This window comes from Zootoca vivipara, chromosome 6 (assembly GCF_963506605.1).
Source record: "Zootoca vivipara chromosome 6, rZooViv1.1, whole genome shotgun sequence".
Taxonomy (NCBI): domain Eukaryota; kingdom Metazoa; phylum Chordata; class Lepidosauria; order Squamata; family Lacertidae; genus Zootoca; species Zootoca vivipara.
The window spans coordinates 63583876-63600681 of NC_083281.1; the positions used below are offsets into that span (position 1 = coordinate 63583876).

A 16806-nucleotide genomic window follows, 5' to 3' on the forward strand; every position below is an offset into this window, starting at 1 on the left:
ACTCAACACAGACAATACAGAGACTGCAGAAGGGACAGATAGTTTGAAGGAGAATACAAGCTTTTTTAAACAGCATTCTTCATTTTATATTACTCCTGCTTGATTCTTAATGATAGCTCACACCACCGGAAACATGGCTGACACCTCTAAATGGAGCCAGGTGGATGAGGTGAGGTGGAGAGAATTTCAGAAGCAAAGAAGTAGCTTGCTCACTTGAATCTTTCCGCTCATCTTTATAGCCTTCCTCCATCTTCCATGGAGGCAAACCAGTGGCATTATCGCAGTTCGGGTACACATTCAGGCAGGCAAAAGCACCCGAGGAGGATGCAGAGCAGGGTTGGTGTGTGTGTGGTCTTGGAAGAGAGGCATAGTCAGAAGAGGCCTAGGGACCAGATAGAAAGCCATGTGGAGCCACATCTGGTTCTCAGGCCTGAGGTTCCTACCTCTTTTTAAATACTAAACCCCATGGTCCTTATGTTTCAAATGAGCACCTTCCAGCTTGCATCCTGACTGGGACAGAGTGGCTTCTTTCTTTATGGTTGCCATATCACTAAAGACTTCTCTGCTATTCACACAGCAAAGAAGGCTAACGAAAATAGCAGAAAGACAAAGGACTGTTTGACTTTTCCCTGTGTCTTCCTGTGATCAGCCAGGAGCCTACAGTCACTCCAGGATGAAGCAACATTGTACTCACTTTCCATATGTTTGTGGTGGATTTGGGTTTCTTTGTTTTTTTGCAACTTGTCCATGGCTAATAAAATGTGCATTTGAAAATGTGGAGGCGTACAGCTGGAAGAAGCTTAAGTGGAAAGCGAGTGACTCATCTTAGCTCACTGATCTTTTTTTTTCTTTGCTCCAGCAAAGATGCTTTGCAGAAAAGGAATTCAAACACAGGCCTTTGGATAACATTTCTTCTCCTGCAACTGCTTTGCCCTAGATCAGGAAAAGTGGGGAACCTCAGACCCAGGGGCCAAAAGTGGTTGGCTTGTGAGCAGAGGATTCCCACCTGTGGTGCATTTGAGGTCTTCCCTTGGTGCTCACTCTCCCCTCTCTGCCCCATTGGTCATTGAGCTGAAAAAGAAAGTTGAGTGACTCTCTTTCCCACTTTCTCTTTCAGTTCTGTGTGCATTTCAAAGCTCAGAAGAGTCTTGGATCTTACTTTTGCCCAGATCCCTTGGGAGAATCTGTACACACACACACTTTCTCTCTTTCTGTCTCTTGGGAGGGAGTTGATCTGAGGGAGAGAGATGATCAAAAGACGTGGTGCCCACAGCATTCACTCTAAAATCCAAATGTGCCTACACTGAACTAAAAAGGTTGACATCCTCTGGTCTACAATGTTTAACTGGACTTCCTGGCAGACCAAGAATGATTCATGGGCTGCAGGTTCCTCACTCCTAGAAGGTTGCTGGTCGAATCCTGGACAACCACTCTCAGTCAATGTCAACTGTTCAATGGTAGCAGCTTTCCAGAGTTTCAGGCAAAAGTCTTTGCCAGCAGTACTTGGAGATACCAGAGACTAAGCCTGGGACTTTCTGCACTCAAGGCACACACTCTACCATTGGGCTTGCATCAAGTTATGTAGCGGCAAATTCAGAAGTGCGGGATCCCTTCATAATTGTTGCAGGCTAGATTATACAGCTTTCTAAGAAGGTTCTAAGATAACCTTACAATTATACAACAGTAAGGGGTGCATTGCAACAATCAATGCAGATCTCCATGTGTTGCCTTTCAGCTAGATCTACTATTTTCTGTGTGTGTACATGGACAAATGTTTTTGAGCGTTCCAATATCTTCTTTTGGGGTGACTTGAGCTGTGTTTTCCTTGAAGTTCTATGGTATATAACAACTTGTGCACTGTCCTTGTGAAACAGAAGCACCTAGTGTTTTCAGTGTTCTTAAATGTTCAGCTTTGGAGCAGACAGAATAACCCTGTGGTGTTCTTAGAATAGAATCATAGAGTTGGAAGAGACCACAAGGGCCATCCAGTCCAACCCCCTGCCAAGCAGGAAAACCCCCTGCCAAGCAGGAAAACCCCCTGCCAAGCACCTTCTCCAGAGTGACCCCAGGAGCCAATCCTCAGTAGCTGACTTACCTCCTTTCACTCTGATTGGCTCCAATCAGAACAAAGAGCGAGAATACTTCTTCTCAGTGGCTGAAAAGCTCCCCTTTCATGCTGATTGGGCAGCTCTAGGAGACGGGGACCCTACTGCAGAAGTAGTAATAGGTATTAGCCTCATCACAGATTCCAGACCGCTATACCTCTGGCCGCGTAGCCACATGTGCAGTGGATTAAAGCACAAATGATATTTTCCAAATGTTTGAAATGTCTTCCTCCTTCTTCTGCAGTGCTATTCACAATGGCTGGAAATGGTGATGGGCAGCCGTGCAAGTTCCCCTTCAAATTTCAAGGCAGCACCTATGATAGCTGTACCACGGAAGGAAGAACAGATGGATACAGATGGTGTGGGACCACTGAAGATTATGACCGAGATAAGAAATTTGGATTTTGTCCAGAGACAGGTAGGGTCATTTTGCTATCGCATGGGTAGGTTTATGCGAATGAAAGCAACCTCTCCCCTATGACATTGGTGACTGTGTGTTAATGCTTCTTTCATTACTCTTCTCTTTGGAGAGAGGACTTTTTCAGGTTTCTTAATCTCCTAAGGATGGGAAGATGGAAAGAAGCAATTGTTACTTTTTCATGCCGGATGATGATGTATGGCAGTGGTGGCAGGTGCCCTTTGGGACTGGTGGGGTAGAAGGCCCAGGGACCACCAGTAGGTGGCGCTAGAGCCAATGACGGGCAGAACCAGAGTCATCTTGTTCCCGGCTGAGTCCTGCAGGGGCAACACTGCAAAAAATAAGATGTGGATAAACTGAAGGAACCAAAAGCTGAAACAAACTAGAATTCCAGGAGCGCAGACAGAATGGCAGAGTGAATCCACAAAATAATGAAGGGACTGAATGGGAAGGGGAGAAATCAGCTCTTATTTTTGCTTCTTCTTTCCTGCAGCAATGTCAACGGTTGGTGGAAACTCTGAAGGAGCACCCTGTGTTTTTCCTTTCATATTCCTTGGGAATAAGTACGAGTCCTGTACCAGCTCTGGGCGTCAGGATGGGAAGATGTGGTGCTCCTCAACTAGCAACTATGACGAAGACCGCAAGTGGGGATTTTGTCCAGATCAAGGTAGCTCTTTTCCTCATATTTATTATTTATTATTGGATTTACAGCCCGCTTTTTCTCCAAGGAGCTCCCAGTGGCATACATGGATTTCCCTCTCTTCATTTTATCCCCACAAGAACCCTGTGAGCCTGAAAAGTTGTGACTGGCCCAAGGTCACCCAGGGAGCTTCATGGCCAAGTGGGAATTTGAACCCAGGTCTTCCAAATTCTAGTCTAACTCCCTAACCACTACACCACACTGGTTGTCATATATGCATACTAGCTCCAATCCTCAAAAGTAGGAATTGGGGGTGCACAAATCACTCTAGTTCCAGCATGGATGGGGATAAATTTGACACTGTTAGCATTTAAAGGTGAACCTATGTATTTTGCCCTTTCTCAAACAATATACAAATTGAATCAATGCCATCCTTCAATATTTGCACTTCTCTGAATTTTGCATTGTGGTTCTCCCATCATGTAATGTATACAAAAATGCCAAAGCGGGGGGTAAAGTGTGCATAAATATACATATCTTTGTGAAAATAACATGCAAACATATATTAGGGGAAATTACTTTGCAAAGATATGTACTCTATATTAGGCCAAATTGCACACAAATGTGTGTATTAGGAAACATTTGGAATAAAATGGTGGTGGTAGTGGTGGAAAATGAGGTGGAAATATGGAGAACTGAACTTAAATATTGCAAGATGAGAAACAAAACTGCTGGTCTCCTCCCACCCCTAGGGAGACAATAGCAGAGCTGCCCTCTGGGGTCTCCTGGGGTCTACACATGCCTGGCATGATTCAGAGTGGGGAGGGTGCATTTTGTGATTCACCTCAGGTGCCAAAATGTCTTTAGCCAGCCCTGCATGTGAACATCCCACTATGTCCCTGTGTGGATTTGGTTAGGATGATTCCAGGGGTTCCAGGGAAATCCTAAAAAATATGCATCTTAAAACAGTCACCAGAGCAAAAAAGCAAATTGAGGTGAAGCATACTTAGAGTTGTTCTGCATTCCTCCTCCTTCTTCGTCTTGCTTTTAACAGCATATAGCTACTTGGAGCAGCTTCCGAATGTGGCACCTCAACAAGGGCAGATAAAAATTATTTCAAAAATAGTGCAGGAAGTGGCTGTGCACCATTTTCTTCTCTTTTATTGTACATACAACATACCCTCATGCTTTACAGCTGGGTGCAGCCATTTTGCTGTGCACACAACTCTCCTTCCTCTTAAATATGTTGGTCTTTGGGGAAAGCTTGCAAAACAGATTGAAGGTCCAGATTGTGGTTACGTTTGTAATCAAAACATCTCACTTAGGCACTTCTCAGAATTAAGCCCTAGAATATTATGTAGAATAGATTGCAAAACAGCAAAACATAAAACAAATGAGTCGCCTTCACAACAGGAAGAAGAGCTGTCTCATGAAATTTCCTAAGTGATGACCTTTGAAGACAGGAACATAGGAAGCATTCAACTGAAGGACAGAACAAAGTTTACAAGCACAACTGTGGTTACACCACTCACATGTGGTTATTTCCATATTAAATTGAACCCTGCTTTTTCAGTAATTCTGATAATGTGGAGTAAACCTATACATATTTCTTCTTCTTGTTGTTGTTCTTGTTGTTGTTGTTGCTGCTGTTCTCATTCTTCTTCATTATCCCTGGAAAAATTACAACATACAAATACAATGTTAAAAACAGCTGAAACCAATTTCAGTCAAGAAAATAGGGTGGGTCCCTAAATATACACTTGTCAAAGGCTGTGGTAAAGAGATTTATATTCAACATCTGACACAAGCTACACAATGAAGGTGCCAGATACACCACCATGGGGAGGGAATTCCACAGCTTAGGGGCTACTACCATGAGTGTATGTAGGGAAGGAGGTGGTCTTTCAGATATTTAAGGCCTAAGTCGTTTGTGTATGTCAGAGGCCAGGGCACAAAACAAGATCCCACTCTGCTTTCCACACTCATTCAAAGATTTCTGAAAAGAAGCTATAGCAGTTGAATGATACTGTAAATGCAATGCCACCTCTTTTCCTTTGTGCCAACAATGAAGTGTCACCTGTCCCCGGCCTTTCTCTGCTGAACACCTGGAATATTTTCAAACACTCCATAGCACCTCAAAAGCTTTGCTAGCACAGCTAGGCTATGTCTGATTTCATTACACAGAAGCCGGATCTCTTCCAGCCCCTAGCAGCAGAGCTTTTAAGGAATAGTCAAATTGGCTCTGCAATTAAATATATAGATAGCATTATGTTCAAGCCGCCGAAAACCTGGTTTGTTTTTTCTTTCAGGCTACAGCCTTTTCCTGGTTGCTGCTCATGAATTTGGTCATGCCATGGGACTAGAGCATTCTGAAGATCCTGGAGCACTCATGGCCCCCATCTATACCTACACCAAGAACTTTCGGCTTTCCCAGGATGACATCACGGGAATTCAGGAACTTTATGGTAATGCTTCCACTTGTCCAAAACACATGTGCTACATTTTGGCTTATACCAGAACAGATACTGTCCAAAGAAGCTTAGCTGGTACAAAAACCCCTGAGACATCTCAGGTATTCTACCAGATAGGCTGCTACAGATAGTGTTTAAATAAGACTGAATATCCCTTGCCCCAGGGTTGGTCCTACCATTAGGCTGAGTGAGGCAGACTCCTTGGGCAGAGAATGCTGAGGGGTAAGAAGCAGGGACAAGGTGCTGGAGGACAGATCTGTGCCCCTTTCATTCTGCCCTGGGACCCATAGGCTCTCAATTGCAATGGACATATGAACCCAGGGACATAAGAAGTTGCCTTTTTACTGAGTCATACCTTTGGTCCATCTAATACTGAGTGGTAGCAACTCTCCAGGATTTCAGACAGGGGGCAATCCAAGCCCTACCTGGAGGTGCTGGGAGTTGAACCTGGAGCTTTCTGAATGCAAAGAAGATGCTCTGTCACTGAGCTGCAGCCCTTCTTTTTACCACTGGATCATGCTGCCCCATTTCCAATGCTAATATAAGATACATCTGCCAGTCTGGTCAGCTTCTGTCTATGGAGCAAGGGAGTAGTCATTTGTCCTTTGCCTCATGCTTCAAATGGTCACCCCTTTCCACCCACCTCTATTTGTTGCCCTGATCCTCAGGCACTACATTTTACTTTCACCAGAAATAAATTTGGAAATGACATGTTGTTGTTGTTGTCCTCTTGTTGACTTCTCTCTTTTTTAAAAAAGGAATATTTTTAAAGACCTCATTCCATTATCAACCTTCTCTTTATTTGCAGGAGGCTCTACTGATGTTGGTCCAGGCCCAAGTCCAACACTTGGGCCAGTTACCCCTGAACTATGCAACCAAGACATTGTATTTGATGCTGTTGCTCAACTCAGAGGGGAAATCTTCTACTTCAAAGACCGGTAGGTGGGAGGAAATAGTCTGTTTTACTCAAGTTATCTTGTACCGAAGCAAAAGCAGAAGCCGAGGGCCTATCGAATCAAGTGTTATTCATGTTGTTGGGTTTTGCGGGGTCAGTCTGGATAATGCCTTGAGTCAAGTGGCATAGATAAATAAATGAAGAAGAAGAATAGCATCTGATGAGCTACATTCTTTGAAGGAAGGGACTTTTGAAGATAAACTGAAGTTGGCATGTTTGTCATATCTGGGACTTCCCGTCTCTCTTTTTAATTCTCTACTTAGACTAGCTCTTGTTTTGCTATGGCAATAAACATGTTAAAAGTATTGTCAGCAGAACTACCAAGAGAAGGAAAACCCCAGTTCCAGTGTTACAAAACTGGCAAGGATGAAAATGTCAGTGGATATTGCATTGTTCCAGACATATAAGAACTGTGTACATTTTTTAAATGGCCAGATTTGTTCCAACAGTTTTGGAAGCTGACCCAGTTATGTGCGGCACAGAAACATGAGAGGCTTGGATGCTTTGACTTAAACCAAATAACCCATCCAGGCATGCTCGGGAAAGGGAGCTTTCAAAATCCAAGCCACTTAATAGTTGGTGTCGGCTGCATGCCCAGAAATCTCTCCCCTGTTGAATTTTTCAGCTGGAGTTCTCTTGGATTCTCCTGAAGTACTAAAATGGCTCTTTCTAACTTGGTAACTCTGGCTTGCAAAAGAAAGGCCCTGCTATCTTGTCTCATCCCTCTCTCAACTGCAGAGAGACAGAATGGTTCCATACCTGAGACCAGGGATTGGGATCCTGTGGCCCAGCAGAAGTTTATGAACTGCAGCCCCCATCATCCCTGACCATTGGTCATGCTAACGGGCTGTTTGGAGCTGGAGTCCAGCAACATATTGAGGGAAACAAATTGCCATCTCCTCTTAATACAAGGCATTCAGTAAATTAGTTGCTTGTGAGATTAGCTCGCTGGTGTCAGCTTCCCCCATCCCTTTAAACAAAATATGAAACCTTAGATGGAATAATATCTAAGGTAACTTTTCTGCTCTGTCAATGGAAAAACTTATAGGGCTGTATTCAATGCAGTTCAAGGTTAAATTCACTTCATGGTATACTCGTTCTACTGGTGAAATGTCTCGCAGTGCAAGAGAATGCATGAGCAGATTGCTGGTAACTTTGTTGTACAACAGATGGCACAATCTCTTGTGCAATGAGTTTCTGCCAGTGCAACTGTTGTCTTGGTTTCATCTACTGTTGAACATTGAAATTCGCCCATCCACTAGCACAAAAGCCCTTGCACTAGTGAACGGAGTACATTGGGTACAACCCAAAATTTGCTTCCCCTGTGATGACACGTGACCACTGACCTATGATAGTATCTCATGCATCTTGGTATGCTCATGAACATCAGGGTGGTCTAGGTGGGTCTGTTGGCACAGGATGTTCAACAGCTTCTGTTCTGTCCAAGTGACAAACCTTGGGAAGGTCCTTTGTGATTACTTCTGCCCATGTGGCTGTAATATTAATTGTGCATGCTGCAGCCGTGTCAGCTGGGGCAACAACAGTAGCAGCAGACGAGTGCAAAGAAGATCGCATTTTGCACATAAATTGTGCTGGGAAGCCCAGCTAAGTCCATGTTCCAGTTACAAATCATGACTTTTCTTTTTCACTCTGCTGAAATCCAGCCTCCATTCCACAAAATGCAAAACTGGATAATGCTGGTAGACAAGGTTCTAATACAAGCAACGAATTTTCTTGACGTTCAGCAAATTGCAGCCTCATCTTATTGGGAAGGGTTCAGCAAACTTGTTGCCTACTAAAATGGCCAGCTGATACAAGGCCGTTTTGTGTGTGTGTCCTTTGAACAAAATTAACTGCTTATCAAGCAAAGTTTGGGGGGAGGGGCAGAGAGAGAGAATCACAATGGTGCTTTTGTTAACATCTTGTGCTTCTCCACTCCCTTTACACACACACACAATCAAACGCCGCCACCGAAATCAAACTGAAGTTTTTTAATGCTCATAAATCGGAAGGAGGCACTGCCTTATACATAAAACAGCTCCTAAATTACCAGCTTTATTCCTCTGATGAGCGGTTTTAATGCTCCAGGCTTCATTTACAGCCAAGCTGTTTGATAGATGATCATTAGATTTGATCTTTTTGGTTGCTACAATCATAATCATCCAGAGTAATGCACCCAATACAAATGTTGGCATTTGCCAAATGCGTATCCATCTGTTCAATGTGCAGCGACGGGGATGGTTGAAAGGGTTTAAGTGCCTTGTAAATGGGTTTATTTGCTGGGATAATTGAGGCACCAAATACATTCTTTTTTTCTGTTCTGCAGTAAGAATTAATGTAAGTGCTAGAGAACTTGTTATAAACCATAAACGGCTGTGTGCGGCACATTAAGGTGTCTATGGGACAGAAATGCCTCCCAAAGAAAGGAAGGCTCACCAACCTTTGATGCATTTTTGTTAAAAAAAAAAATCCTAATCATTATATGTTTGTGTTGCTAATGGATTGTGTGTGTGTGTGTGTGTGTGCGCGCGCGCGCTCACGTGTGTGTGTGTGTGTGCACACACACACACACACACACACACAGGCACTTAAATGCACACAATCACCTTTGCCAGGGGTGATGAGAAACAGATGTGCCAATGAATCAGCCCTTTGTAAACTCACTGTGATTTTTCTGCCTAGATTCATCTGGAGGACGGCAAACCAGCGAAACAGGCCAAGTGGTCCTTTGCTGATTGCTACGTTCTGGCCAGAGCTCCCAGAAAAAATTGACGCTGTCTACGAGGCCCCTCAAGAAGAGAAATCAGTCTTTTTTTCAGGTAGGCTTGGCTGGAAGGTGTAGCACAGTTTGCAGAAGTATGATATTCTGTATCCTTTTATTCTGTAGACCACCTTCTTAAATGATAAACTCAGGATGGCTAGCTTGGGGCCCTCCCGTTGTTGTTAGACTACAACTCCCATCATCCCTGGCCAGTGGCCAAGCAGGCTGGGGCTGATGGGAGATGTAGTTAGGCAACATCTGGAGGGCTAACCCTGACTTAGAGGGGGAAAGTCATGATGCCACACAATTCATGCCATCAAGAAATGCATGAAAGACCTTAAAAAAATTAATAACAGATCAGAATCCTGGTGTTGGGAAAGGGGGCTTTAACCGTTTAGCCCATTATAGTCCTGTGTTGGAACTTCCTCTGCCCCTTACTATGCCTGCTGGTTGTTTACTTATTATTATTATTATTATTAAGCAAAATGCTTCTCTCTGAAAGTAAAAAATTATATTAAATTAAATATAAAAGCACTGCATGCCCCCTTTGACTCACAAATCAGCTGGTTGTGGCACAATCTTCTTTCTACCTAATGGTAGGGCTGCACCTGTGACCTGGGCTTTTCATATTTTGCTGCAGCAACTCCCGGCTTGCTGTTAGGATAATGTGAAAGGGACCCCAGAGTTCTGGGACAGACCAACAGGCCACCCCCTATGAAGAGGAATTGACTATTAAACCTATTGTGTCCTGTTTTTGTTTTTCATTTGGTTTCGGGTTTGTTTGTTTGTTTCAAAGTATTGTAATTTTTTCTTGATTTTATTATTTTATCTTTTTGTAAACCGCTTTGAAGGTTTTCCTTTTTTAAAAAAAAACATCAAACAGTGTATAATTTTAAAGAAATGATTAAAATAAACCACCGGGAGACGCTCTGGGAGACGCTCAGCATCACTAAGAAATCTCAGCTCCCAGGATTCTCTGGGGGAAGCTATGACTGTGTAAAGTGGTGCTATCATGCTTTTAAATATATGGAGTGAATGTGGCCTCAAGGGGCAATGCAAGTGAGGGAGAGATTGCATTTCCTGTTGACCGTTTATGTGTGTGCCTATTGATATCGGCTGAAGTTGTGCTGCCTGACCTAGTGGAGCTGGGAGGTTGTTGTCAATGTTTTGAGTAACTGAGCCAGCAAAAAAGAAAAGTGTGTTGTTATCCATTGCAACATGACTAAACATCTCCAGGCATGCTAAAGGGGGGGGGAAGGGAGGGAAAATGTATGGCTAGATGCTGTTCAACAATTTCTTTAAAGGGAAGGGGAAAGTCTGATAATGAATTCCACATGGCTGAATGGCCGCTGAGTTTGGATTCCATGATAAACTGGATGTAGCCGAAACACCTCATTTGTCTGTGTCCAAGCATTACATCCCCACTCCCCCTGTGGGACCGTAGGGTGAAGTAGGGTTTTAAGTACTGTTTGCTGAAGAAATTTAGTTAGCTCACTATATGGAATAATCCAAAACAATGCAAATTGGCAGATTGCTAAGAGGTCAGCAAGCAAATCTGTGCGTTCCAAATGTTATCAAACAAAAACACCCCCAGTTCCTATCTCAAGTAAGAGTCATGTGGTGGGCCTTTGCCCAATTTAAAATAATGTACAGGCTAACCTAAAACTAATAAGATGACTTCTTTTTCTTTAAAAAGAATGTGTATCCATAACCATTCTGGTTGCTTGGGCACATGGAAGCTATAAAATATGTAGGCTATACCAGTAAGATGAAACAATAACAGGTTTGAGTTCTTGGTTTCTGTTTATACCAGGCATCCCCAAACTGCGGCCCTCCAGATGTTTTGGCCTACAACTCCCATGATCCCTAGCTAACAGGACCAGTGGTCGGGGAAGATAGGAATTGTAGTCCAAAACATCTGGAGGGCTGAAGTTTGGGGGTGCCTGGTTTATACCATTTGCAGTGTGGCATCCATCTCTGAACCACTCCTAAAAGTGCAGGCCTCAAGAATGCTCAGTTCCAACTTTTCTAAAGAAACACTTTTTTCCTGTTGCTCCTATATTACATAAGACTTTCCATCTCTTCTTGGGGGGGGGGGGTGACAAAGGCTCAAAGTCAATGTGGCTCACTCTCAAGGAGAGGACTGCGCTAACAGCACTACTCAAACTCAAGATCCACCAGGTTGAGAGGGTTTGGATATAGCTAGTCTTGGGCTTTCCCAGCTCACCCAAAGCTATACTGGCACAGGGGCAGACTTAGGTATTTCAGATTTCAGCAGTTCCCTGTGCAAGGCCAGAATTCAGCCCTCCGCATGCCTCTCACCTTCCATTCTGCTCAATTCACTACATCATAGTTGTGGCGCCCTGCAGCACCCCTTAGGCTTGGTGCCCAGTATGGCAGAACTGGTAGCGCTGCCCTAAATCTGCCTTTAACTGGTATAATTCCCTCACCCCAGCTGAGCCGGAGATATGCTGGTGCAAATCCCTCACCTGGCTGAACTTCAGCCAGCGGAATTTACACCAGTGTAAATCCCCCCAAAGCGCCATTCCAGGGGTGTGGCAGCGGCATGGCAGGGACAGGACAGAGCAAGGAGAGACATCTATTCCAAACCCCTTTCAGCTCGGCCCTGTGAGCTAGCAGCCCAATGGAAATTAGCCAGCAACAAGGGTAGTATAAGTGAAATTCCAAGTGAAAAGTGTTTGGGATAGGGACAACTTAATCTGGTGAAAATCACATTGGGTTGCTCTGTTAATTTGTCTCTCTGGTACACAAACTATGGTTGCTTCCAGGTGAGTGTTCTGCTGAAAATTCATCTTGCTTCCTTTGAAGGGAGGTTATATGGCATTATGGTAAGCAATTGTTACCCCATACTTTCCAGTGAATATCCCCCATTGTCTTCCTTACCACACAAAGTTCAGCTTTTCTGGAAGCAGGTTAGCTGCATCAAAGCACCAAATCCACTTCAGTTGCACAACCTAATTTTGCCAGAATGCAACTGTGTATCCCACTCACAAAACAGAAGCACCCTCGAGCCCCAGCTTTTGAGCTGGAAAAGTTCTGAAATGAACTTTTGGCTCCTCTCTACCCATTCCCCCTTTAGCTAAACTGTGAGGAAATCTGAGAAGCTCAGATTGAGGTAACCCTTTCCCCTTCCCGCTAACCTCATTTGTAAGTGAGATCATTATTAAACTTGATGCTTTTGTTTTCACAGGAAATGAATACTGGGTTTATTCAGGCTACAACTTGGAAAGAGGTTATCCAAAGAGACTCACCAGTCTGGGTTTACCTCCTGACGTGCAACATGTCAATGCAGCTTTTAGTTGGAGCAAAAACAAGAAGACCTACATTTTTGCAGGGGACAAATTTTGGAGGTAATACCTTTTCAGCAGGCAACCAATGGCTGGACACTACAATGCTGGGCACTTATTCCCTGCTAAGATTCAGATTTCAAGTCATTTTGCTTTTACATTGATGGAGACCAGAGCATCTCAGTTGCAGGAGAGTCAAAAGCAGTTTAGATTAAGGATCTACAGTTGCTTTGAATGAATGAATCTCGAATCACATATAGAAGTTGGGGATCTGTGCCTTAACAGAGCAAAACTGAGTTCCCGTGATCACAACAAGACAAGATGGGGCTTCAGGCTGATCCATAGCTCTCTGTTGACAGTGGCTTAGAGAAAGGATAAATAAATATAAACTAAACCATATGGAGGAAAATGAAACACTTTTATTTCCTTCTCCCCAACCAACCCCAAATGGCATGGGACCCAGATATGTATTCTATTAAAATTAATTGGTTCCCCCTAAGATTGCAGTCCTCAAGCTTTTTCTCAGGCAAAAACCTTTTGCCAGGCTTTCTTCAGTTTTACTACAGGCTCATATGAAGCTGCCTGCTAGTGGGACAGACCATCGCATCATCTAGCTCAGGGATAGCTGATGTGGTATGTGCTACCTGTTCTTGGACTCCAACTCCCATCAGCCTTGAGCAGCATGGTCAGTAACCAGGGATGATGGGAACTCTAGTTCAACAACTTCTGGAAGGAACCTATTGGGCTACCCCTGAATCTAAGCCATTATAGTCTCTTCTGAGCAGCGGTGATACACATGGGCTTCGTGGAAGACAGCAGCTTGTGCCATTAGTTATTTGGTATAACTATCGCAAAACTCTGCTTATATTTAATATTTCACAGGTACAATGAAGTAAAGAAGAAAATGGACCCTGGCTTCCCTAAATTAATTGCAGATGCTTGGAATGGTGTTCCAGACAACCTAGATGCTGTGTTTGATGTGAGCGGAAGTGGTAAGTTGCCATCTTGTTCCTAGTGTCAGTTGCTGTTGCCGCTGCTGTTGTTGCTTCTGGGGTCGATTGCTCCAGTCTGCTGCATGAATCCTCAGAGACGTTCCCTTTGGAGGTGGTCACCAAATCGGCTGATGGCTTGGCGTGCCGCCTGCAGCCGCAGAACAGCCTTTCTCTTCAATTAAAATGTCCCACTGCTGCAAGGAAATTTAGGAAGCCTGACCTTTCCTGAACTTTTCCGGGCTGTCTAAATAACTCATCTCCAGCAGAGTAATCAAAACCACTTTTAATGCAGCACAGATTGTGGTTAAGAACTGCTGCATTCATTGCTGTGCCGGCAACCAAGCCTCCCCTTGAACTGAATCTCCCGAATAACTAAAAACCTTTCATGGGGGTGGGAGGGAAGAAAGATTAGACTGGTTCAATTTATATCAATTTTTTCCCTTTAAAATAAAATAAATAAAATAAAATGGTAACTTAAAACTTCTGTGTGTGGGGTGTGTGTGTGTATTTCCCGCAAGTAAATACTCAAATAGAAATTCTCAGCGTCCCCATAGAATCACAGTTCCCATAAAGCATATTTAATGTGGCTTATGTTTGTACTTCTGAAGCAGCTTAATAATGATTTTTCTTAATTATTATTGTTGGGGGAGAGGGTTTCCTAACCCCACAAAGGTATAACTCAATGGTTCTCAAACATTTTTGGGCCACCATCCTTTTGCTTCCGTAAACTCATATCCTGTGCTCCCTACCCTATAAAAAGCTTTATTCAGTTTGCATGGCCCACTAAGGAAGATAATAACACAATAAATTTCAAAACAGTAACAACTAATTGCATGTTTGTTCACAATCCAGTTAAAGCTATTTAGCTTAATTCATTCAACAAACTAGATGAACGTGATCCAGTGATACCAGCTTTTCAATGTCTGATAGTCCTTTACACCTCCGTTGCCCCCACCCCAGCCACCCCCTTGCCTCTTAGTGGTCTCCTATGCAATCTCACTGCTCCCCAGGGGACAGTACCACTCATTTTGGGAACTACTGCTGTAACTGGATGTCACATAGCTTGAAAGCCCCGGGGTTAACTAGTCATAATAGTTGTTCTAGACCGAACAAAGTTCAAAAGCCTCCAGCCAACTTCAGAATCATTGAGTTGAACCCCTTTCCTTGCTTTGCTGTGGTTTTTGTGAGTCCCATAAGTTTGTTTTACATGACACTGAATTGAAAACACTTACTTCTTCTTTACAGGCCACAGCTATTTCTTCAAGGACTGGTATTATCTCAAAATGGAAGACCAGAGTCTAAAGATTGTTAAAGTTGGCAATGTGAAATCTGATTGGCTGGGTTGCTAAGCAGCATGTCGTCTTAATAATGTCAACTACAGCAAAATCTACACTTTTTTGTTTTTGTTTTGTAAAAGTCTTATGTCTTACCTGCAATTAGAGATAGATCTGTATGCTAATTCATGGGCCAGTCTGGTACTGGCACCAAGTCACTAAGTACCACTATTTGACAGAACTTATTATTATTATTATTAAATCATTCTGTTTAAGCATATGTACTTAGAAGCAAGTTCCATAAAATGCATGGAATTTTCTTTTAAGTAAATGCATTTAGAATTGGGGCACAGTAGGTCTTTGTTTCTTCCTCTCTTCATTCATTAATTTAAGACTTTTGCAACTTTTTGGCATGCAGCAAGTTATGTTTACTTATGTAGCCTGATACTTGCTACATTTTTCTGTGTGTGCAGATTGGTGCTAAGGACAGAACAGCAAACTCTGAAGGAATTCTCACCTGGGCAGAGATCAGATGTTTGAATGTGCCTGCATATAAATAAATGAATCCTGCTGTACATTGAAAGCTAGCATTGCAAGGAGAAAGCTAAGGTCAAACATTCTTCCTGACATGCTAGATTTCCAAGTGCATGGAGGTTTGTTTACTTATATGGGAGAACATACAAACACTTGACCTCACAGCTGCAGTCTGAAGTGGTGCCATCTAGCAACAGATACTTCACATGGAACTGCTGGTTATGTAACTTAGTTCTTAGTCACTTGATAGTCAATGGATTTCAACATGTCTTGGTGAGGCCATAGTAATGTACACTACTGGAGCCAAAGTAAAATTGTACTGTCTTTCAAAATCCAGCTCCATCCCCCCAAAAGAAAATACTCAAGTTCTTGAAATGGTTGTTTGCCATTTAAAACAGATCAGTGCACAAATATCCACCAAGAAGGGCCCTCAAAACTGTAACTTGGATTTCAGAATTAAAATGTTGACACATGGATCCTTTCTGAGCTTTAATGTGTGTTTTCTGTTTGGTTTTTAAACCCAGCTTCAGTTCAAGTTTGCCAAAGGGTTGAATGCAATATTCTTTCTACTCAGAGTTGACCCATTAAAATAGATGGACCTAAGGTAGTCATGACCGTTAATTTCAACAGGTCAACTCTGGGTTAGGACTAATGTTGCGTCCAAGCCATACTCACTGTCTGTTAATAGTTCCACTCGTGTCATTCCCTGGAAAACTTCATTTTTTTCTTTACATTCACATTTTTTCACACACCAAAGTGGAAAGACTGACCAAGGGCACGGGATGCCTAGGAATTGGTTGGAACATGATGGGATCAACAGGGACAAACTTGTATGAAAAGTATTGTTTTAAAGTACTTTTTACTGGAATGCCTTTACCTTAAATTAGCAAACTGCTTCTTGCACTTTCTTTCCTATTACAACCTCCCCCTCCCTTTCTTTTTATACTGTCAGAATGGCTCAGATATTTGAAGTCGACGTCTTATATAGAAATGCCAAGTTTGGACATTTTAACTTTGTTTTACTTTTCCATTCTTTACTATATCAAGGTGATTCCTCTTCTCTCTGGCTTCATTCACACGGCAGTTCATTCCATTTCCCCAGCATTTCCCTGTTAATTTCCACATTATATTTCAGCTTTCACGTCACACAGAAAGCCACCTAAAGAAATATAGTGATATACAGTTCAAGTTTAGCAATTTGCTTCAAGGAAAGCAAAATGTTTGCAAATAACACAGAAAGTTGCACAATATTCTGATGTCTTTCCAGAAGTAGCGTTTATGTTATGTGAATGCTTAAATATAATGCAGAAATTAACAGTAAGGAAAAGTGGAATAAATTATTGTGTGG

The 16806-nt window shown here is 42.8% G+C and overlaps 1 protein-coding gene across 1 annotated transcript in view; it reads left to right on the forward strand.

Annotated features, from left to right (window-relative positions):
* Positions 1 to 16464, forward strand: part of MMP2 (matrix metallopeptidase 2) — a 30860-nt gene extending 14396 nt beyond the window's left edge. The window contains exons 6-13 of the mRNA XM_035119444.2: positions 2350 to 2523; positions 3017 to 3190; positions 5473 to 5628; positions 6443 to 6572; positions 9272 to 9408; positions 12562 to 12721; positions 13541 to 13650; positions 14896 to 16464. Of these exons, the coding sequence (XP_034975335.2) occupies positions 2350 to 2523; positions 3017 to 3190; positions 5473 to 5628; positions 6443 to 6572; positions 9272 to 9408; positions 12562 to 12721; positions 13541 to 13650; positions 14896 to 14999 (1145 nt within the window). The 3' untranslated portion in view covers positions 15000 to 16464. The remainder of the gene's footprint in view (positions 1 to 2349; positions 2524 to 3016; positions 3191 to 5472; positions 5629 to 6442; positions 6573 to 9271; positions 9409 to 12561; positions 12722 to 13540; positions 13651 to 14895) is intronic.
* The last annotated feature ends 342 nt before the right edge of the window (positions 16465 to 16806 follow it).